The 25,870-nt window shown below is 38.8% G+C and overlaps 1 protein-coding gene across 10 annotated transcripts in view; it reads right to left on the reverse strand.

Annotated features, from left to right (window-relative positions):
- The window catches only part of LOC110449351, a 192,367-nt gene that overhangs the window by 103,871 nt on the left and 62,626 nt on the right, over window positions 1–25,870 (reverse strand). For 8 of the 10 annotated variants that reach the window (XM_021496162.1, XM_021496158.1, XM_021496160.1 and 5 more), the window contains exons 2-4: window positions 24,661–24,753; window positions 22,928–23,303; window positions 10,012–16,578 (exon numbers count right to left, since the gene is read on the reverse strand). In XM_021496162.1, the coding sequence (XP_021351837.1) occupies window positions 10,012–16,578; window positions 22,928–23,303; window positions 24,661–24,753 (7,036 nt within the window). Of the gene's footprint in view, window positions 1–10,011; window positions 16,579–22,927; window positions 23,304–23,571; window positions 23,579–24,354; window positions 24,458–24,660; window positions 24,754–25,870 lie in introns of those variants that run through there. The other 2 variants (XM_021496166.1, XM_021496167.1) reach the window with 2 other exon arrangements.

The following is a 25,870-nucleotide window of genomic DNA, read 5'->3' on the forward strand; positions in this document are numbered from 1 at the left end:
CATGTCCTACGCTGTATCTACGGAGCAAAAACCATACATTAATTCCAGACTTGCCAACTTAATCATAATTTGTCATTTTTTTCAGCTCTTGACAACCTTGTTTAAACTGCCATAAAATGACATCATGAGCACACATCCAGCAGACCTTTCTCAGACAATATTTGACATGTCTAAGTAGACATTTCACCTGTGTCAATTAGCATATAATCTACATACTTTGTTAACTCAAATAGAAGTCTTCACGGATAAAGTACAACGCATACACGTCTGATGCATATAAATGTGCAGATAGAATGCACAAACTGTTTTCATATGTATGTGTGGAAACGCTGTACATCCAATTCATATGCCAGTGATAGTAATTATCTGTAGAATTAATATTGTGGAAAATTTTAATTGGTAATTGAGTCTCACAGCAAATTAATGTGAATTTTAATCTCTTGCACCAAGAATTAACATTAAAAGGAAATCATATGCTACAGAAAGATATCGTAGAATACAAATAATTTATAACATGAATTTCACATCACAGAATGCTACACCAGAAAAGTGATATTGTGGAAAATTTAAATTGGCAATTTAATCCCCCAGCAATTTAACATGAATGTAATTAATCTCTTCCACAAAGTAAATTACTCTAAAAGAAAGGCATATAATTAGTAATTTACTACAGAAAGCTGATGATGTCGTAGAATACAATAAATTATCATATGAATTTCATTTCACAGAATGCTACACCAGAAGAAAACCTTACAAAAAGAAAGGAAGCTTAATATTAACACCTTAAGACCGCTAATATGATCTCTCATGATACTGTCTACATATTCGTGACAGACTATGCAAGCATCATCAGTCGCAACATGTAGACAGTTAACATACATAAAGATAAAAAAAAGTGATCTTGTGGTGTTGAGCATCCTTTAACTTTATAATGTTTTACTAGTGTGGCACTCTAGCGAATCCACCCACAGATCTGTCCGAGATCGCGACCACAATATGTCAGTCACATTGCGAGTGTTAGATCTTCTGACATTATTAATCAACATGAATAACACATGACTAATTCATATCACAGAATATAATTCCACTAAACTATGCATGAATACTACATGTATTGTACAACACTATACAACAATGATACAAATGAATACCATACAAATACACAGAATATATTTACCAAAAAATACAAGAGAATAGCATATAAATAAACCAAATACTTTTACCACAAGAACACACAGACTACTTTTTACAACAAGAATACAAGAGAATACCATCACAATACACAATGCTTTTTACCACAAGAATACAAGAGAATACCATCACAATACACAATACTTTTTACCACAAGAATACAAGAGAATACCATTACAATACACAGAATAACTTTACCACAACAATACAAGATAATGCTTTTACCACAAAGATACAAGTGAATACCATACAAAAATGATGTAAAACTTACCAAGTTAAAAAGATAGTTCACCTCTAAATCCCTATACCAGTATCCAGGAGCTTTGTGAGACACACCTGTCTGGCTTTAATCCAGACTCTTCTTTGAATCAAATATATATGTCCAGACTTTAGCATAAAGCTTGTACAAATGGTAAGTCTCTGTCAGTTATATTGTATAATTATCTTCTGACAAATCTTTATCTCTTTTAAATCCACACATCTATTTTTAGCTTCTAATTCCTCCAAACTGTTTGTATAACATTGTAACCTGTGAAATTTCCAACACACCCACGGTACTCGGACAGTTCAAATACAATGTGCTCCGGTAAAAACAGTAACTCACTCATCAAAGGTTCACACCTGTGTATGATGACGTATGATAGTTACATCACCCACCGGTCCTGATTACACTGTATATTTAACCATCAGAAGTTACAGGTAACTAATTGAAATATTTATACCTTTAGCCAATATGACACACCTGTAAAAGTTTTACCTGGTAAGTCACACAAACACACACACACACAGACAAACCTGTTTAAATCTGACCATAGACTCCAATGACAATGTTGGTTTTCACTAATCTGGTATTTATCTACAGAGATTTTACACAAGACATCAGTATACATCTGTATATATATACATGCCTGTACTGTCAAGGCGTTTTCTATCAGATCATACAGGTCAATTAGAGTGATGTCCCTTGATCTGTCACTTTACACAATTGACAACCTCAGCAGACATGAGTCATGAATTATGTACAAGCCTAAAAGTATACAGGACTATTACATGTTAAGTCCAATCACAATGCCCTCCAGGTATTCATTCTGTTCATTAAAAACAAATATAAGTATTAGGTCCAATCTACGCTATAGCTTAATACCAATGTTAACACATTCACCCCTATACATATCTAGGAATGACTTGCCCGTGCAGTCTTTGAATTGGTATGGTTAGGTCCAAATGTGACTTTAGGGGTTAATGGGTTAAAGCTTTGGTCAGCAACATCTTTGTTCTTGCCATTCTATCAATGCCCCCAGATCATGAAACAGTTTTTTGTAATAATTGTTTAAAGCTATCTTATACATTATACCCATATGTGCTGCCTTCAATATTGTACACATTTGTGCTGGAGTAATCTCCCTTAAAATCTAATAAAGATTTTCCTATAATTTATAATTACCTAACATTATCATACATTATCATGCATATTTCAATGTCAGAAATATATTATTTTGATCTATAAACAACATTGATTTAAAGAAATTTGACCGGAACCTAACAATAGAACTCTTTTTCAAATAAGGACATCTAACATAATAGGTAACATATAACCAAACTTGACAACTTTTTGAAATTTCAAGGGGGGAGATTCGGCTCAAAATTAAAACATAAATAAAATGTGTTTAAACACCCCCTTACAAAATAACCCTTTATAATGACACATTTTGAGTTGTTCTTTCCGATGAAATCATTAAATCTTGGAATATAGGAACATTTAAGCAAATTCAATGGTTGAAAATTCTAAAATTAAGGATCCAAAATTCGGGAGTCTCCCTCCTAAATAGGGAGGGTTGGCATGTATGTATATCCTTACCTCCAAACAAAACAGTCAATAGAACTACTGCTGAATATCAGTTGTAAATAATGAATGGCAGAATTAATTTATTGAAATTAGTCCTAATGCGGGGAAATATTTTGTAAACTTGCTACCTTTAGAACCGTTCATAAGGGTGAACTTGGTGACACAATCGAAAATGTTTAAATTGACTCCAATTTGAATGCAAGATGTGTGAAATTATGGATAACTGACCTTAATAAGGACAACAGAAGCTAAAAATGGCTGAAAACAGGAAGGAGAATGTGATGGATAAATGACCATAGGTTTGGAAAATTATGGACAGATGCATGATCATGACCATGAGTCATATTTGACACACATTACATCAGATATAAAAATAGCGTTCTCCTTCGTTTCCCCTAGCTGTTAAAGGAAGACCATAGCTCATCAAAGTCTATCTCTTACACGAGTTATTCAGCAGGAGTATTTTTAGTCATTACAGACAAGTATTAAATAAATCTGGAAATATTAAAACTTTGTGACAAGGTAAAACATTAATAACAAATACATAATTAACCTATGATGATTAATTCATTCACCCCTACATATCAAAACTGGACTTGCCCAGTCTTTGATTTGGTAAGGTTCAAATGTGACTTTAGGGGTGAATGGGTAAAAAAGGGACTGACAGTATGAGTAAAATAAGCACAAAACAATCCCAAACCTTTATCACGTCCCTTCCAATGGAATGGTAGTCTTTTGAGTGTGTATATCGGAGATATTAACAGTGGCTATGACATAGGATACAGATTCTACACACATGGTCCAGACTGAAATTAACAAACTACCACACGGAAGGTCACTCCCTGTTAATGTGACGTTCACAGCCCTACATATGCATTGTATTCTCACACAATCAATTGTGTATTCAAGTTTCCTTCCTTGGTAGACTCTGAGATAAGTGTGTACTCTACAGCAGAGAACAGTTGTCCTTCAATAGTAAACCACTTATGGATACATTACATGTGTACTTCTCATTATAAGGCCAAACTAACAAACTATTGAAATGTACATATCCTGGTTATATGAAATACACATAACTTCTCCACATCGGACATTAAGGCCACAAAAAAATATAAAAATGTATAGAATTATCTTAGTCATATATACTTTGTCTGGGTTACATCAACAAAATGAAGAATAGTTGAAAATTTTCATAAAAAAGTAGAGATACGTTTGGTTTATTTGTGTTGATTTAAAGACGAGCCAGGTTGTGGTGGTGGAGGAAAGCCGAAGTACTTGGAGAAAGACCACTGACCTGTGGCTATAGTACCTGGTGACTGTCCTTTGATAGGGCCGGGTCAACAAAATATAAAAATTTAAAGGATAAAATACAAAATATTAAAATATAAATGTGCATATTATTTTAGCAAGCTAAACTCGAGGATCATTTCAATAAATCAAGACTTCTGTACTAAATCTATTTATTCCCCATCCCTTATGAGTGAACCCTATACCTTTAACAATTCACGTGTCCCCTCCCTTGGGATATAAAATAACCAGCCTCAGAAATATATACATAAAATTCTTTGTTTGTTCATACATTTTTCAAAATAACTTTTTTTTTTTTAAGCAGATTTTTTTTCAAAATTTGATTTTATCAAACGCACAACTGGATTCAGGAAAGCGTTTAAAATATATGCCTGATTACAGATTAAACAGTTCAGTATCGTTTCACAAACAGAACACAATGTGCCAATCAACACAGAATACATTTGCAGTGCCTGAGAAACCTCCGATATACCCTAACTGTACCAAATCTAAACAAAACACAAAGAGAATGTGACAAAAGTAACAACTGTTCGCTAACGATCAACATTAAGCCGAAAGTTACAGAGAAAACTTCCACATGTCATCATTTCTTCTCAAGGCGAATGTTTCCCGTCAATCTGTTGACGTAGGACTATATGGATTTAACACCCGTGAAGCCCCTAAAGTGATGTATATATGCTCCTAGACCCGGCTTGTTCTTTCTCAGCAAGGCGATTGCCTAAACTTCAGATAACAGGTTTTGCCATTACATCAAAGTGCCGGAATGGCGGAATTCTCAGTCTCAACATTACGTAACACTCCACATAAATACTCTTTACATATGGTGTGTTTTATTACCAGAAGATGATAATATTACCCCTGATAAATGCTAAGGTGCAGCATAACATCAACCATATGGTAAATTTCAAACCACAAATCTCTTTTCTGATGGAACATTTTTTAGACCATAAATCCCTCTTCTAATGGGACATTTTGTTTCAATTAAATGAAATTCAGTATATTCAGTATACTGTTGATATCACCTTAAAATACTGAAGCAACTTTATATATATACGTCCATAAACAGACCAATGCTATTCTACATTTGAAATCTATTTCCATACACCTGTAGTTTATGTTCCTCACATCTTAGAAGTTGATCTCCAATACTGGGAGATGATATTTACCAGATTACCACTTGACATTAAAATGCGATACTATCTTCCTACACAGTATGTCTTCACCTTGTGACATTAAAAGCTCTGGTTATATGTGAAATGTCAACCCATTAAAATGGTTCTAATGACCAATAAGAAACCAACCGGGACTGACATATATTAGAAACCCACAAATATTGATCGATCAGGTACCATCCAGGATTAAATAGTGAGGAACCAACCAGCAACAATTAATTAGAAACTAACCAGAACTGACCAATCAGGAATCAATCTTGACTGACCAATCAACAATCATCCTAGACTAAGCAATCAGGAACCAAACTAGACTGACCATGACTCAGGAACCAAACAGGTGTAACCAATTAGGGACTATTAAGATCTCATTGATCAATGATTAACTTTATATGAGCTTCATAAATCAGGGACCATGACTCCAACTTCCTCATTCAAAAAAGGAGGAATATCTGGCCAACCAGAGACCCAATACAATACCCACCAAATCTGACCTCTTAGGAACCACCAATGCCTGGTCAATCATGAACCAGCCATGCCTATCATGGACAGAATGAAGACTGGTTTTCAGTCTAGTTGTTATTTTCTTATTATGGATATTGAACAAGACTTACATCAAAGTGTAGACTTGCTCAAGTCAATTAATACACAGAAAACAAGTAGTCATCTAGTCTGTCTAAATACACTAGTGCAAGAGAACAAATCAAGTCAGTTTAAAATACTGCCTGTAGGTCACTGACCTGTGGTCAAGAGTGGTCTCCTCCAAACACCTGGCTAGGTGTGACCAACTTCTGACCATCATTCCCCCTATAAATATGTCCACCTTTAAGTGGCCGTTATGACAGGAGACTTTTTTTTATATTTACATTAAATCAAAAACTAACTTCAAAGTCACATCAAAGGAGCTATCCCTGTTAAAAGTACAAAGTGAACTCAAGGTGACCCCCTTCCTCCTCAACGAAACCATCAAAATCCTATAGCATCCCTGTGTGTCAGGTTTTAGAAAGCCGAACACAATATACTGGAAGCTTGTTTATTGACAGATCAGCAAACAACATCTTTATCTGAAAAAGGAAACTTGAAACATGAAACTGTCAACCAGGTTCAATGCAATTTATATCTGTTGTTTTTAAATGCTCATGACCGTAATATAATGCAATGAAATCTAACTTTATTAACCCCTGTAATTATTGATACTGACATGACTATTTGTCACCTGTGAATACCGACATAACTTCACTAACACCTGAGTTTACCTACATGGTATTTACCTGTACATGACTTTATCAACACATGACTTTGCTGACACATGTATTTACCAACACATGACTTTATTGACACCTGTATTTACTGACACACACCTTCATTGACACCTGTATTTACCGACATGTGACTGATTTGACACCTAAATTTACCAACACACAACTTGACTGACACACGACTTTTGCCAAAATCAGTATTTACTAGACAGGCTATCAGCCCCTATATGTTTTTTGAAGAATTTTCGAGTTGCATTTTACAGTTAGCTTATCTCCCCCTAGTTTGAGAACTTAGGGTCTGATCAAATCTGGAAGAGCACTCTCTGGAAAAGTGGTGAGAGCAGAAAGGTGAAGCCCATATTACATGACCGAGATCATGCTGATTTGATTCAGTTATTAATATGTGGCTCTCTAGAATCAGACATCCAAGTAATCAAAACTAGTAGTGTTTATTTTTTTCTAAATAATTCAATATTCTAGAGACAAGGCCAGTCTTTGCTAACACATCATTTAAAGGACCTCCTATATATATAGATCTGAATTGATTTTATTATCCTAATTAACTATTAACCCCTTTATTAAATGACACCTGATTATACCACCATATGTATACTGTTATCCCCCGTCTTCACCGACACCCTCTCTTAACTGACCATATGTTTCACATACATTTTTTCTTTCTCCAAACTTGTAGGATAAAAATTCATTACTTATTTACCATGGAAAGGACTGCAGGATCAGAATTCAAAATAACATTCTGATTCCATAATTAAGTTTCTATATATATATATATACACACGTCTATATCACTTACATGAAACTTGAACATTTATTTCATTACTTGTTGATAAGCTTTATTATACCATTTGTACTGAAACTGTTGAAATGCTTATGAAACTTAAATCACCAAAGAAAAATTCAAATAGAACATTATGAACCAGTATGGAAATTCATAAAATAAGAGATTTTAATACAGGAACACATAACGATTGCAAAATCACCGAATTATTTATGTATTTGTAGGGATTCGAAAAATTTCAGATAATGACTCGTTAAGCTAACAAATCTCTGTATAGTGGGAAACAACTAGTAAGTACTTGAGATACTTAGTAATAAGCATGGTGTTCCTTCCTCACTCTTACACGGAAGGAAATACACAGAGGTCCCCCAACAAGGGGTAGTTGGTTATCATTTACATTGACCTGGAGTTATTTAATTTTACAGATTGTATAAATACACGCGGTTTACTGAGTGTCTTCAATAATTTGAATTATAGAAAGTTAGATAAACATGATAATTGACCATCACAAGTTTATCATTATACCTAGAAAATCCTATGTTTCTCTTAAGATACATTTTTCCTGTTTCCTATCGGGGAAACAATTGCCATAAACTATCACATCGAAGACAATGCATTGTTACTTGATAATTAGAAGTTTGCCTTAGGAAATAACACCCAGGGTGTTACCCACTAGCGGGTAACCACAAATATTTACCAACTCCTTCCAGGTTGATCCAACAAGTTTGGAGTGAAGAAACCAATAGTTGTGGGAGAAAAAGAACTATCAAATCATGATTTTGTTAAGTCTATAATACGTTTAACCCTTTCACCACTGTAGACCATAATGTACTCATCCAGATCAATGTATGGTAGAGTCTATTAAAGTTACATAGGGGTAAAAGGGTTAAGTATACTTTATTATACATAGTTTATCCTCTTACCCCATACAATATTCTTTTCTTTCTTTTTTTAGTGTACCTTAAAAAACATCTTGCTTTGGCTAAATATGAAATACTACAGTATTTATTTGAATGTCGCCATTAATGTATTGCAGTATTATACATAGTAAGTGCCCATGTATTACCTTGAAACAGGTGAAGGCAGTAAGTTATATAGCAAATGACCTTCGAGTAATAGAGTAACAGTGCTAAACTCAACTCCAACCAAGATGTCCCCATGTATTACCTTGAAACATGTTAGCAGTTAGTATAAGTAACATGGCTGATGTACTTCTAGTGATAAAGAGTAATGGAGCAAAAGTGAAGTCCAAACAGGATTTAACTCATTCACCCCTGAAGACACATTTGAACTCTTCCAATTCAAAGGTTGGAACAGCTAATCATAAAATTTCAGGGGTGAATGAGTTAATCTCCCCACAAATCCTTTGTTCCTATGTTTTGTTTAGGTCTCAATCCTGAAGAGCTGATTGGTTTATATATCGTGTTGTAACATTTTCACTGAGCTAGTAGAAAACACTGATGATAATCCTGGTTAACATTGACCAGATCACAATCCAACAAGTTGTCCAAAGGGAGGTAACTCTCCTAGCCTTAGAAAGACAAAGCACTTAAATATTTACCGATATGTACAAAAAAACACTTGTACAATGTAAATGCTAACAGGAGGGTTAAGGGCACATTACAGACTTTTGACACTAAAGCAAAACACATTTTGAAACAAATCCTAGCAGACAATAAATGGTTTGACATTTAGAAGAAGATGCTACGGAACACAAGGCTACATCATCATCAAGAATTTGACAAAAGCTTTTTCAAAGTCAATATGTTCTAATGTGGCGTTAACAGTCGTCAAACAAATCTATCAAGGATTTAAGATTTCTACCTCTTATACACAAGCAATCTTAAACTTTCACATCCCACACACTTTTACTCTCCTTTTCATAAAATGTGTGATCATATTTACAGCTAGACTATTGGGTTATTATGTATTGGGGGAAAAAGGCATTAATAAGTTGTGATACCTTGTGCCTAAATCTATTTTTTTTTGTATTATTCAATAAATTTTGTTTAAACTAAACACAAGCATGTAAAGAGTGTTTCCATCTGGCATCTGGACATATTAGATTGGGGTATAATTTTTTCAAAATACAAATCATGAGGCCAAATAAATCTTTATATTGCAGCGGAACTGGACTGGGTCTATTACCTGTGACCAAGTAGCTAAACTGGTTCAAAAGCATCTGTCTCAAGTTCAGAGGGTCCCGGCTTTGAACCCAGGTCTTAGCCTTGCATTTTTCCTCCCTCCTTTAACAAAGTCTTCCACCCCGAAGACACACGCAACTCTATACCACCTTCCGTTGGTATATTTTGTTGGGCGCCAAATGTCACAGGAGTAAAAAAAATGCACGGCCAGACAGGGGTTCTAACCCAGGATCCTTTGAACACTAGACAGACGCTCTAACCAGTTTAGTTACCTTTTCAAAATTTCTCCACTTACCTTTTGGATTCAGCAATGGCCATCATCTGGGACGTATCGGATTTGCTCCGTTGCCAATCTTTTTTGCGTAACACCCTTTTCACTTTAGATCCCGGCTTCTTATCCCTGGACGTATCACTTCCACCCTCCTTAGACATTGCTTTGGCAAGTACCTCCGAGTCGGATAAATACTCTGCATTATCTATCAGTAAATCATCGAGATTAAAGTCAGGCGACTTTGCTAGCAGTTGTTTAATGTCCAAAGGAGTAACATTTTGGACAGGAGTCCTCCCTGTGAAGGGAGTTCGGGAAGATTTAGAATCCCTTTCCCCAACAGAACGACTTCGTCTGTATTCTGCTGCTTTCTCCCCCGTTTTCTTCAACATTCGCCTGCTCCTACCCTTTTCCTTAGAGGAGCTATCATCTGATGACCCATGCTTGCGTTCTGTTGCTGTCACACTTTGAGACTTATCACCCTCTGAGGGCTTCTGGTACTTTCTTTCTGGTCCCCTCTCATGTAGCCTTGCCCTTTCTTCCATTTTTTTCTGAATTCTAGCCTCTAATTTTAACTTGGCATCCGTGGCTACTTGTCGCTCCGCACTCTTTCTTTCTCGACTACTACTGCGTTCTAACCTCCTAGAGGACATTGTCTTACTCTCTTCTTCATTCAGTGAAGAGGCAGATGAAGGTATAGATTGCTGTGTAGAAGAAGGTGTCTCAACCATTCCAGATGTCTTAGGTCCCTCTTTAGGTTTTGACAGAACGGCTGATGCCTCAACCATTTGAGGCTGTACATGAGAAGACCTAGTGTCCTTCCCTTTCTTAAATGAATCCATTGTTTTTGTCTCTATCTGCTTAGCTGAAACACTTACTGTTGTTGTTGATACAGCTTTAGCTTTGACAGGTACTTTCTCCTGTCCAGAATTAACAGATTTGTGAGAACCCTTTGAAGATTTTGTGATATCATCTGGTTCCGGCAAAACAGGTGAGACTTTGTCCTTGGCCTCTGTTGCCTCCAGTGAAGGTGTCTTCCGGTCAGAGGACCTCACCACCTCCTTGGCACTAGCTATCACCCTTTTGTCGGGGCTTCTCCTAGAGGCAAGGACCTTTTGCTCGTTCTTGGCTTCAGTAGATTTAACCTGCATCTGAGTTGTGGATACCATAGGCTTAACTGACGATGCCACTTGGTTGACTTCCAAGGCCTGAACAGATGCCACTGGTTTCACATCTTTGGCAGTAGACTGAACAGACACTACTGGTTTCACTTCTTTAGTAGTAGACTGGACAGACACTGCTGGTTTCACATCTTTAGTAGTAGACTGGACAGACACTGCTGGTTTCACATCTTTGGCAGTAGACTGTACAGACACTACTGGTTTCACATCTTTAGCAGTAGACTGGACAGACACTACTGGTTTCATGTCTTTGGCAGTAGAATGAACAGACATTGTTGGTTTCACGTCTTTGGCAGTAGACTGGACAGACACTACTGGTTTCACATCTTTAGCAGTAGACTGAACAGACACTACTGGTTTCACGTCTTTAGCTTTAGACTGAACAGACACTACTGGTTTCACATCTTTAGCTTTAGACTGAACAGACACTACTGGTTTCACGTCTTTAACTTTAGACTGGACAGACACTACTGGTTTCACATCTTTAGCTTTAGACTGGACAGACACTACTGGTTTCACATCTTTAACTTTAGACTGTACAGACACTACTGGTTTCACATCTTTAGCTTTAGACTGGACAGACACTACTGGTTTCACATCTTTAGCTTTAGACTGTACATACACTACTGGTTTCACATCTTTAGCTTTAGACTGGACAGACACTACTGGTTTCACATCTTTACCTTTAGACTGTACAGACACTACTGGTTTCACATCTTTAGCAGTAGACTGAACAGACACTACTGGTTTCACGTCTTTAACTTTAGACTGGACAGACACTAGTGGTTTCACATCTTTAGCTTTAGACTGGACAGACACTACTGGTTTCACATCTTTAGCAGTAGACTGAACAGACACTACTGGTTTCACGTCTTTGGCAGTAGACTGGACAGACATCGTTGGTTTCACGTCTTTGGCTTTAGACTGCACTGTCACTGGCTGCTGAACATTTCGTGTGGATGCAGTCTGTGGCTTTGAAGGTGGAATAACAGTTTGATCAGAAGCTTCTGATTTCACTTCCAAATTATTTGATTTACTAGTTACAAGTTGAGACTTAACTACTGTTGTTCCATCCTTGACGCGATCTGTCACTGGTTTCTGAGATCCATCCTTTGCGACAGAAATGTTCTGTTTATCCTGAGACACAGCCTCCTGTGTTACCTTAGATTGCACTGTTTTCACTTCCAATGCACTTTTCTGCGTTGGTATTTCCTGTTTTTTATCCAGTGATGATTGCCTCTGAACACTACTGGACAACGTAACTTTTCTCTCGGAGGGTTGGGGAGCTGTTTCGATTCCAGAAGCAGAAGACTCCTTCCCTGAATCTTCTGGCTTCTCCCCCAACATTTCCTGTATGCTCCTCACCGACGATCTCTGATACGGAGATTTCTTGGTAGACTGATCTGTTTTGGCTTTTTGTCCGTAACTTTTGACACTGTCCACGTTTTGTTGGACTGTTAGTGTGGAAGACCTCTTACTATCTTCCACTGTGTCCTTTTCACTTAATTTAACAGTGTGAGGCAGCATTTGTTTTGTAGCCACTGTTTCAGATTGTTGTGACATTGTTGGTTTTATAGCCACAGATTCGGATTTAGCTTTAGATGTATCTGTTAGGACAGCCTCAGCACCGCTTGCAGTAATCACAGTGGCTGGTGATGGCCCTGAAGATGAAGAAGATTGACCTGGAGAGTCAGTATCATCCTCACCATCCTTATCAAACAGCTGAGGATCTGGGGTACCTCCCAATGCAGCCGGAATATTAGGGAGCTGCCTCCTCCTCTTCAGTGGTTTGTCATCTTCAGTACTGTCTTGTTTCTCCAATTTTTCTTCTGGTTTTACAGCCAGAAGCTTCCCACTGTCGAACTGGGACTCTCCGTAAAGAAGACGCTGACGTCTAATCTCAAGGGAAGACAGCTCCTTTTCGGGAGGTCCAGCCTTCCTTTGTGCATCTTCTTCAGCTGTGTTGGAAATGTCATCTTCATTGAAACGTTCTCGAAATTTGGAAAATTTACTGGCAAGGTACGCTTTCCCGTCTTGTGTATCTCTTTCGGGGCTTGCTGTCAACCTTGGGGAGCCATCCCGCAGACTACTACATCGGGATATCATAGACGGGACAGTTTTTTGTGGGGAACTCTCTTTTACACTTCGCGACCTTGCCAGTGTTGAAATGTCCTCGTTGCTTCCATTATTTCGACTTGCAGCGGTGTGAAATAGCGATGGCACAATTTCTGACATTTTGATATCATCACTCTTTTTGTCGCTATCGCCGAATTTAGCAGCAATAAAGGCAAGCTGACGACGACGTTCATCTTTGTACAGAGCAATTCGTTCCATACGACTTAACTCAGCGCTGGACTGGTTATCCACTTCCTCTTCCTTTGTGATGCCATTTGAGGTGGAAACCGTTTCATCTTGACCTTTATCAAGCAGACTTGCAATATCCGTGGTCTTGGCCTTGATTTGGCCATATGGTCGATGTGCCTTGGGACCAGACTCAGTAACTTCCTGTGTCTTTTCTACTTCAGTTTCTGGTCTCTCATTTACCACATCTTCCTGCAAATGGCTGGACTTTGACCTAACATAATGTTTGATTTTTCTGGACTTCAAGTCACTTGGTTTGATGCAGCGCGCTTCCTCTAGACTTTTCATACTCTCATCATCCTTTGTTTGACCTTCAGATGTAATTTCACGATCAACTTTTGGTGCTGTTTCTGTGTTTACTTTTGTGGCTGATTTTGTATCTACTTTTGTTGCTGTTTTCATATCAACTTTTGGCGTAGTTTTTTGTTTTGATGAGGGTGTTCTGTCAAGATTTTGTGCATTTTTCTTGTCTGGTTGTTTAGTACTATTGTCCGACTTGAATGAATTTCTTGACGTTACGTCCTTGTTATATGCTATATTCGTCCTAACACTTACAGTCTCCTGCGAGGGTTTCGACTCTATGCCACTTTGAGACACGTTTGTACGAAGGCTTCTCTGTGTGACGTTGACGCCTTGATTATTTTTCGAATTTGTTGCAGAAATATCAACTGACGTAACTTTAGCAGTCACTGTCACATCAATATCGGAAGTTTTATCATCCAGTTTAGCTTTTTGTTCTTGTTTTTGTTTCACACTTTCTAACATTTTCAATCGGATTTTGTCCTTTTCCTGTAGTCTCTCTTTCAATCCTTTGTGTCGTTTGATTTCCGTACTCTTACGTTTTTCTCCTTCCCCAGATACTTCCTCTGTTGAAGAAACACTTGGGGATTTAACTTGTTCCCCTATTACAGTTGCTGCTTTGTCAGAAGAAACAGAAGATGTGGATAGCTTCTTTGAGAGTCTTTCGGCAGGCACAGGCCTTGGAGCTTCCGCAGTTGATTCGTTTTTGGCAGTAACACGCTCTTTATCCAATTGTTTACCCTGCTCCAGGCTTCTCTCTACCTTCTTACTTGTAATTTCAGAAGTTTTCAAAACATCCATATACTTTGATCGCATGTCATTAGATTCTCTCCCCTTAGGAACATCTTCAATTTTCTTCCTCTCTAAATATTTATCAGACATAATACTTCCAGTTTTCTGTTGATCGGCTTGCGAAGCGACTTTGGATGACCTCAGATCTGAAGAAGCAGTCGACTTTGTTCCGTAACTAGTTGAACCATACTCCCTTTCTCGTTCATCTCTGGAAGACAGTTTTCGTTCTGATGACTTTTGGTCAATGGAAGACAAAGTTGGCTTAACTGAATATTTATTATCTACAAAAACAGAGGAAGTGTCTGAAGAACTTGAAGCAGTCCTCAATTTTGCGTCCATGGACGATGTGGATGCCGACCTCATATCCAAGGAAGAGGAAGAAGACACTGATCGAGTATCTGATACAGACCTTGCACCGATACTCGAGTCAGAAGGATCTCTCGAGGGATATCTTTTTTCTGACACCATTCCTAAACGGAATCCATCTTTCTCGTCCCTTGAGGAGTGACTCCTACTGAGTGAACTTGATAGTTTGGGATCAGTCTGAGGTAAAATTTTGTCAGTTCCAAAATCGTGATCTATGGGTGCCCTAGCCGACTGAGACCTGTTCAGAGGCGAGATTATTCTTGAATCAGGAATAGTTGTCATTTCCTCTCTGCCACCTCTGGGAGAGGGTTTATAGGAATCTTGTCCAATTCTGGCTGCTATCCTTTGCTCCAGAGTTAATGGTTTACTATCAGATCCTAATCGTGACGACTTACCATCAGAATCCGATCCTAGCCTTGAAGTAGTTCTGTCAGTTAAGGCAGATGAGTCCTTCAACTCTCTGTCTGAATACCTCTTTTCTAAAGAAGAAAGAGGCGACTCCTGACTTTGAGTTGACCCAAACCTTGATGATGTTCTTGAAAATTCAGAATCCTTAATTCTATCAGCTTTGAAGGATAGCGGCGAAATTACACTTTCTCTTTTATCAGTTTTAATGTCTGTACTAGGAATCGGTGTTTCCTCTCTACTTCCTTCTTTTTCTAGTTCTTTTTTCCGTTTTGCCTCTGCATATTTTGTCCTCAAGAGGGGACTGTCCCTTTGAAGAAGAATTTTTTTCATAGCTTCAGCACTAAACATCCTTTTTCCCTCACTGCTGTCCAGTGAGGTACCCTCTTCCCCAGAGTCAACACTAGAACTTTTGGGAGGCATTTTTACATCCTTCAATCGCTGCAACCTATCTCTAGCTGTCTCTGTTTTACTTTCACTTTTGTCACCAATCCTACTTTCACTTTTCAATGAATATGCACTGTCTTTCTCCTGGTTTTCAATTTCTTCCTTTAGTTTTTCCCTTTCCTTCGATTTGTTTTCACTCATATCGAGAAAATCTCGCCGCCTTTGTTCCCGTTCGAGACGTCGCTTCCTCCAGATTGGCATCGTGTCCACCTCAGCATCAACTGTTCCTGTTTGTTCCATTACAACTGGATCAGCTTTAGCATCTCTTTCACTCTGTGACCTTTGAACCCCGCCCTTCGGAGATAAAAAACTCTGACCACTTGACCCTAACCTGTCCATTAATGCACTTTGAGATGGCTCAACTTTATCGGTCTTTGAAAGCGAAAGAGTTGCTTCATTTTCACTTATAGTGTCAGGTTTCTTACGCTGGTACTTGCGTTTTATTTCTGCTATTGGGTCCCTTTCCTCCGATTCCCTACGAGAAGAAGTTAAAGATCCACGGTCAGAATCTGATTTGTCCTCCTCGCCGTAGGAATCACGATATCTGCGATAAGATGCCTTGTACAATGCTAAGTCGTCATCCTTGTTGACGCCATGATTTTGACCTAATGGTGCATCCTGATCCTTGAACTTTGACCCCTGATATCGCCGCCGAACCCCAGGAGGGTCAGGATCCTCTTCCTTTGGTTTGTCTCTTAAAGTTACATCTGTTGATCTGTCAGAGTAGTCACTTCGGCCGTACCTGAAAAAACCACAGAAACAGAATCAAATTTAGATATTTGTGTTTACAGGAAAAATGACAAGCCTGATTTTGAAAGATATGGAAATGTTTTAATTATTGTTTTAAAGAAAAGTGTTCTGATATTCATCTGACCTGCCCTTGACTCATATGTAATAAACAATTGCAATGTGACAACACATACTAGTCATTCAACATGGAGTTAGGTCTTTTTCACTCAAATGTCAAACAATTTCAACTCTTGGTCTTTCATTGACACATCGCTGTCTAGATGACTTTCAACAGACACACTAATGTGTCAAATTGACCTTGAGCACAGACAAAGCTATTTGTATGTGCCGTGAGCAGAGAACACTAATGAGGGAAGGTGACCTTGAGAAGATAACACTACTGTCGGATGGTGACCTTGAGCAGGGAACACTATTGTGGGAAGGTGACCTTAAGCAGAGAACACTACTGTGGGAAGGTGACCTTGAGCAGGGAACACACTAATGAGGGAAGGTGACCTTGAGAAGATAACACTACTGTCGGATGGTGACCTTGAGCAGGGAACACTATTATGGGAAGGTGACCTTAAGCAGAGAACACTACTGTGGGAAGGTGACCTTGTACAGGTAACACTACTGTGGGAAGGTGACCTTGAACAGGGAACACGACTGTGGGAAGGTGACCTTGAGCAGGTAGCACTATTGTGGGAAGGGGACCTTGAGCAGGGAACACTATTGTGGGCAGGTGACCTTGAGCAGAGAACACTACTGTGGGAAGGAGACATTGAGCAGGTAACACCATTGTGGGAAGCTGACCTTGAGCAGGGAACACTACTGTGGGAAAGTGATATTGAGTAGAGAACACTACTGTGGGGAGGGGACTAGGGCAGAGAACACTACTGTGGGAAGGTGACATTGAGCAGGTAACACCATTGTGTGAAGGTGACCTTGAGCAGGGAACACTATTGTGGGAAGGGGATATTGAGTAGAGAACACTACTGTGGGGAGGTGACTAAAGCAGAGAACAGAGAACACCACTGTGGGAAGATGACCTTGAGCAGGGAACACTATTGTGGGAAGGTGACCTTAAGCAGAGAACACTACTGTGGGAAGGTGACATTGAGCAGGGAACACTATTGTGTGACCGTGACCTTGAGCAGAGAACACTACTGTTGGAAGGTGACCTTGAGCAGGGAACACTTCTGTGGGAAGGTGACTTGAGCAGAGAACACCACTGTGGGAAGATGACCTTGAGCAGGGAACACTATTGTGGGCAGGTGACCTTGAGCAGAGAACACTACTGTGGGAAGGTGACTTGAGCAGAGAACGCCACTGTGGGAAGGTGACCTTGAGCAGGTAACCCTATTGTGGGAAGGTGACCTTGAACAGGGAACATTATTGTGGGAAGGGGATATTGAGTAGAGAACACTACTGTGGGGAGGGGACTAGAGCAGAGAACACTACTGTGGGAGGTGACCTTGAGCAGGGAACACTACTGTGGGAAGGTGACTTGAGCAGAGAACGCCACTGTGGGAAGGTGACCTTGAGCAGGGCACACTACTGTGGGAAAGTGATATTGAGTAGAGAACACTATTGTGGAAAGATGATGTTGAGAAGAGAGAACACTACTGTGGGAAGGTGACATTGAGCAGGGAACACTACTGTGGGAAGGTGACCTTGTACAGGTAACACTACTGTGGGAAGGTGACCTTGAACAGGGAACATTATTGTGGGAAGGGGATATTGAGTAGAGAACACTACTGTGGGGAGGGGACTAGAGCAGAGAACACTACTGTGGGAGGTGACCTTGAGCAGGGAACACTACTCTGGGAAGGCGACCTTGAGCAGATAACACTATTGTGGGAAGGTGACCTTGAGGAGGGAACACTATTGTGGGAAGGTGATATTGAGTAGAGAACACTATTGTGGAAAGATGATGTTGAGAAGAGAGAACACTACTGTGGGAAGGTGACATTGAGCAGGTAACACCATTGTGTGAAGGTGACCTTGAGCAGGGAACACTACTGTGGGAAGGTGACTTGAGCAGAGAACACCACTGTGGGAAGGTGACCTTGAGCAGGTAACACTATTGTGGGAAGGTGACCTTGAACAGGGAACATTATTGTGGGAAGGTGATATTGAGTAGAGAACACTACTGTGGGGAGGTGACTAGAGCAGAGAACACTACTGTGGGAAGGTGACATTGAGCAGGTAACACCATTGTGGGAAGGTGACCTTGAGCAGGGAACACTACTGTGGGAAGGTGACCTTGAGCAGAGAACACCACTGTGGGAAGATGTCCTTGAGCAGGGAACTTTATTGTGTGAAGGTGACCTTGAGCAGAGAACACTACTGTGGGAAGGAGACTTGAGCAGGGAACACTACTGTGGGAAGGTGATATTGAGTAGAGAACACTATTGTGGAAAGATGATGTTGAGTAGAGAGAACACTACTGTGTGAAGGTGACATTGAGCAGGGAACACTATTGTGGGAAGGTGACCTTGAGCAGAGAACACTACTGTGGGAAGGTGACTTGAGCAGAGAACACCACTGTGGGAAGGTGACCTTGAGCAGGTAACACTATTGTTGGAAGGTGACCCTGAGCAGGGAACACTATTGTGGGAAGGTGATATTGAGTAGAGAACACTACTGTGGGGAGGTGACTAGAGCAGAGAACACTACTGTGGGAAGGTGACCTTGAGCAGGGAACACTACTGTGGGAAGGTGACCTTGAGCAGGTAACACTATTGTGGGAAGGTGACCTTGAGCAGGGAACACTATTGTGGGAAGGTGATATTGAGTAGAGAACACTACTGTGGGGAGGTGACTAAAGCAGAGAACATTACTGTGGGAAGGTGACTTGAGCAGAGAACACTTCTGTGGGAAGGTGACCTTGAGCAGAGAACACTACTGTTGGAAGGTGACTTGAGCAGGGAACACTTTTGTGGGAAGGTGATGAGTAGAGAACACTACTGTGGGAAGGTGACCTTGAGCAGAAAACACTACTGTGGGAAGGTGACTTGAGCAGAGAACACTTCTGTGGGAAGGTGATGTTGAGTAGAGAACACTATTGTGGAAAGATGATGTTGAGAAGAGAGAACACTACTGTGGAAGGTGACCTTGAGCAGGGGACACTACTGTGGGAAGGAGACTTGAGCAGAGAACACTACCGTTGGAAGGTGAAATGAGCAGAGAAAACTACTGTGGGAAGGTTACTTGAGCAGGGACACATCATTGTGTCAAGGTGACCTTTACAAAGACACATCATTGTGTCAAAGTGACCTTTACAAAGACACATTATTGTGTCAAAGTGACCTTTACAAAGACACATCATTGTGTCAAAGTGACCTTTACAAAGACACATCATTGTGTCAAAGTGACCTTTACAAAGACACATTATTGTGTCAAAGTGACCTTTACAAAGACACATTATTGTGTCAAAGTGACCTTTACAAAGACACATCAGTAGAGAACACTACTGTGGCAAGGTGACCTTGAGCAGGGAAAACTACTGTGGGAAGGTGAAATGAGCAGAGAAAACTACTGTGGGAAGGTTGCTTGAGCAGGGACACATCATGAACACGACTGTGGGAAGGTGACCTTGAGCAGGGAACACTACTGTGGGAAGGTTACTTGAGCAGGGACACATCATTGTGTCAAGGTGACCTTTACAAAGACACATCATTGTGTCAAAGTGACCTTTACAAAGACACATCATTGTGTCAAAGAAAAAAAGTATTCACTGAACCATATCATCTAATGATAATTACATCAGCAAGAAACTACATAGCTTCACACAGTGGAGAAATATTTTTACAGATAACATTGCATATTGATGATGAATTTCAATGAATAACAATTCAACTTGCATCAAGATTCTCTTCAAAAATGTGTCAAGTGAAATGAATTTCTATTGGATTAAGGTTTGATACAATCTGTATACATTAGAAAATCTAACGAGGATTTAAACAATAAAATACTGAACATTAATTCAAGTATGTCAGCCATATTAATTGAAATATCGTAAATCAATTCAGAACTCTTCAACTTGTGAGGTAGAGATGTATACTTTATTTAAATACGACATTGTTGTGTATACATTTGAACTTATTGCTATGCACTAAACGACTCATGTTATGTTTGATATCATTCTGTCATCGAGCAATCAAACAGAAAGATGACCAAAAAAACCTTGTAAGTGCTTTCATATGTTAATTGCCCGTAATTTAATGTTGACATCAAGTCAAGTTTTATGGCTGTAATAAAGTTTTACAGTGATTTCCTTTCCTGTACTATTTGTATACATCTCATGTCAGCAGGCTTATCTCCAGATCTATCCTAACAGTACCCTCCTCCTGGTAGGGCACGGCTTTAAAAACATCTACATAGGGTCGAATACAATTAACCTACTGATCAACATCAGAGTGAATGTTAAGGTCAATTATACTGTGTGATCAGACTTGTTCAAAATTTTGAAATTTAATCCTGTTTTTTCCAAATATGAAAAGGATTTCAATAAAATCAAGAGGCCAAAAGGGTCTGAAATTTTCACAAGTATTTATAGTGTGTATCTGTATGAGAAACAAGACACAGTCCTTGGTTCAGTTTATGCTAAATGCTGAAAGCTAAAAAACATACACATTTTTTTTAAAAATAAATTAAGAAGTGTTTTAGAAAATGGACAACCAGATATGCTAAGTGATTACTAGCTTTTACAAGTGACTATGGAAATGACCTTTTATAGACATAACTATTTCTCTTTTCTCCGACACATACACCAGCAAAAGAAAAGCAATAGTTATCCCCAATCTTTATTCATTTTAAGCAAAAGGCCTTAGAAGCCTGTATCGTTTCTTTGTTCTAACATTGGTGTTAAATGTAGGTTTATTTTCACTCTTTCACTACTTTAGACCATAATGGACCCATCGCAAGAAATACATGGTAGAGTTTATTAAAGTTACATGGGGGTGAAAAGGTTAACAAAAATAACAATTCATGTCCAACTTACAAACCAATTATCATGACCTTGAGCACAGTGGTTCTTGAAAATATGTCATTTTAAATTTCAACCTATCTAGCCTCTATGACCTTCAATATGGGTCTTCGTCATTCACTTACACAGAAGAAAATATGTCATTTGAAATTTCAACCTATCTAGCCTCTATGACCTTCAATATGGGTCTTCGTCATTCACTTACACAGAAGAAAATATGTCATTTGAAATTTCAACCTATCTAGCCTCTATGACCTTCAATATGGGTCTTCGTCATTCACTTACACAGAAGAAAATATGTCATTTGAAATTTCAACCTATCTAGCCTCTATGACCTTCAATATGGGTCTTCGTCATTCACTTACACAGAAGAAAATATGTCATTTGAAATTTCAACCTATCTAGCCTCTATGACCTTCAATATGGGTCTTCGTCATTCACTTACACAGAAGAAAATATGTCATTTGAAATTTCAACCTATCTAGCCTCTATGACCTTCAATATGGGTCTTCGTCATTCACTTACACAGAAGAAAATATGTCATTTGAAATTTCAACCTATCTAGCCTCTATGACCTTCAATATGGGTCTTCGTCATTCACTTACACAGAAGAAAATATGTCATTTGAAATTTCAACCTATCTAGCCTCTATGACCTTCAATATGGGTCTTCGTCATTCACTTACACAGAAGAAAATATGTCATTTTAAATTTCAACCTATCTAGCCTCTATGACCTTCAATATGGGTCTTCGTCATTCACTTACACAGACTTGCCAGTTGCAAGTCCTTTTTGTAAAGCAAGCTGATGGTTAAATACATTGACCCTGAACCTCATGGTTCTTCAGAAGAAACCGTTTTTGTAGATTTAAGAACAGGCTGTTTAGAGCAGTCAGTGGCTCAAGGTTGTTTTTTTAATAAACTTGACAGTGTTCCACTTTATTAAGTACAGACATAAAATCCAGACCCCACACCTCATGGATCTCAAGAAGAAGTCATTGAAGAAAAACTTTATTCCAGCTGATGATTGCTATATGAGCTCTTATAAGGTACTACTGGCCAAGTAAGTGAAAATAAAACAGTCTTTTATTAATTAATTTTCTGTTATGAATAACAAATTTTCAAACTAAATTGAGTGATAAATATGGCATTAAACACTGAAATTTTAGTATCTGATTGCTTGCAATTTAATATCACACCTAACAAATGGTGACATGCTTATTAGGAAGGCATTGGAGTGTAATTATTTGACATAAAACACACTGATTAGAAATATTTGACACCTATATGCATAATTGCAGTGTGTATAGAAAACTTTACTAAAAACTGAAGTGCTTGATTTTACAGATTAAAAAAAAAAAGCACTTTAATTACCTCAACGATGAGCTGTACCCTAGATCTGAGCTCCCCGTACGTGGGCTAATGTATCCGCGCGAGTCGTAACTGGACGGGCCTGACGTGTCATAACTCCTCCCACTATCCAGACCACGCCCACTGTCGTAGCCCTGCCCACTTTCCAGATTACAGTCTGTTCCATACTGACGACTCAAGTCGCTACCATAACTCCCAGTTGATGAGGAGGTGTCATATCTAGAGGACGCTCCAAGGTCACGTGACCTTGACCCGACATCATATGACCTTGATGATGAATCGTAGTTGCGTGGGGTGTAGCTGCTGTCATATGATCGGCCATATCGTGACATTGCGTTGTATGTGGATAGACCACTGCTGTAGCTGCCTAGAGCTGGCCCTGAAACAAACATTGAACTGACCATGTAAGCATTTAACTTCAAGATAACCAACACTTCACTAACCATGATAACAAGCATTTATTTAAAAAGCCAATGATATCAAAGTAATTTCATGAAAACCTTACAACAGTTTTCTTCTACAACTCATAACGAGTGTCCAATCAATTTTGTATTCTCTCCACACAAGTGGCCACGTGTAGTTTGACTGTATTTTACCTGTATATCCATTGCTGGGGAGAGTAAATGTGTAGTTTGACTGTATTTTACCTGTATATCCATTGCTGGTGAGAGTAAATGTGTAGTTTGCCTGTATTTTACCTGTATTTCCATTGCTGGGGAGGGGAAATGTGTAGTTTGACTGTAGTTTGACTGTATTTTACGTGTGTATCCAATGCTGGGGAGGGTAAATGTCTAGTTTGACAGTATTTTACGTGTGTATCTATTGCTGGGGATGGTAAATGTGTAGTTTGACTGTATTTTTCCTGTGTATCCATTGCTGGGGAGAGTAAATGTGTAGTTTGACAGTATTTTACCTGTGTATATCCATTGCTTGGGGAACGTAAATGTGTAGTTTGACTGTATTTTACCTGTGTATCCATTGCTGGGGAGGGTAAATGTTTAGTTTGACAGTATTTTACCTGTATATCCATTGCTTGGGGAGGGTAAATGTGTAGTTTGACTGTATTGTACCTGTGTATCCATTGCTTGGGAGGGTAAATGTGTAGTTTGACAGTATTTTACCTGTTTATATCCATTGCTTGGGGAGCGTAAATGTGTAGTTTGACTGTATTTTACCTGTGTATTCATTGCTGGGGAGGGTAAATGTGTAGTTTGACTGTATTGTACCTGTGTATCCATTGCTTGGGAGGGTAAATGTGTAGGTTGACAGTATTTTACCTGTGTATCCATTGCTGGGGAGGGTAAATATGTAGTTTGACTGTATTTTACCTGTATATCCATTGATGGGGAGGGAAAATGTGTAGTTTGACTGTATTTTACCTGTGTATTCATTGCTGGGGAGGGTAAATGTGTAGTTTGACAGTTTTTTACCTGTATATCCATTGCTGGGGAGGGTAAATGTGTAGTTTGACTGTATTGTACCTGTGTATCCATTGCTTGGGAGGGTAAATGTGTAGGTTGACAGTATTTTACCTGTGTATCCATTGCTGGGGAGGGGAAATGTGTAGTTTGACTGTATTTTACGTGTGTATCTATTGCTGGGGAGGGTAAATGTGTAGTTTGACTGTATTGTACCTGTGTATCCATTGCTTGGGAGGGTAAATGTGTAGGTTGACAGTATTTTACCTGTGTATCCATTGCTGGGGAGGGGAAATGTGTAGTTTGACAGTATTTTACCTGTATATCCATTGCTGGGGAGGGTAAATGTGTAGTTACTGTACCCAGTGCCATAGCTACCTAGACCAGAACTTCCACCATAGCCTCGTCTACCTGTAACATACAAATATAAACACATGTAAATTACCCTTGTCACACCTGTATATACACATCACATTGTCACACCTGTTTGAAACTTTTACACCTATATACTTTGGTCACATTTTCACATCTGCAACAAAATTACATTTTTACCTGTAGGTCACTTGTCCCATCTATAACACAATTAAATTTACAACTATAAGTCACTTGTCACACCTGTAACACAATTAAATTTACACCTGTATGTCACTTGTCACACCTGTTACAAAATTAAATTTACACCTGTATGTCACATGTCACACCTGTAACACAATTAAATCTATACCTGTCTGCCATATGTCACACCTGAACACAATTATACTTTTCACCTATAAGTCACTTGTCACACCTGTAACAATTAAATTTACATCTATAAGTCACTTGTCACACCTGTAACACAATTAAATTTACACCTGTATGTCACTTGTCACACCTGTTACAAAATTAAATTTACACCTGTATGTCACATGTCACACCTGTAACATAATTAAATTTACACCTATAAGTCATTTGTCACACCTGTAACATAATTAAATTTACACCTACAGATGTATAAGTCACTTGTCACACCTGTAACACAATCAAATTTACACCTGTATGTTACTTGTCACACCTGTTACAAAATTTAATTTACATCTGTATGTCTCATATGTAACACAATAAAAAATTACACCTGCATATCACTTGTCACACCTATAGCACAGTTAGATTTACACCTGTATGTCACATGTCACACCTGTAACACAATTAAATCAACACCAGAATGTCACAGGTCACACCTATAACACATTTAAATTTACACCTGAATATCACATGTCACACCTGTAACACAATTAAATTTACACCTGTAAGTCACTTTTCACATCTGTAATAAAAGCACAATTACACTCTTCTATTATAATGTCATTATACCCTGAACACAAGAACAATTTCACCTGTAGGTCACGTGTTGTTATAAGCTACATTACAAGTACACCTGTAGGTCACGTGTTGTTATAAGCTACATGACAAGTACACCTGTAGGTCACGTGTTGTTATAAGCTACATTACAAGTACACCTGTAGGTCACGTGTTGTTATAAGCTACATTA

Source organism: Mizuhopecten yessoensis, unplaced genomic scaffold (genome assembly GCF_002113885.1).
Source record: "Mizuhopecten yessoensis strain PY_sf001 unplaced genomic scaffold, ASM211388v2 scaffold4583, whole genome shotgun sequence".
Taxonomy (NCBI): Eukaryota; Metazoa; Mollusca; class Bivalvia; order Pectinida; family Pectinidae; genus Mizuhopecten; species Mizuhopecten yessoensis.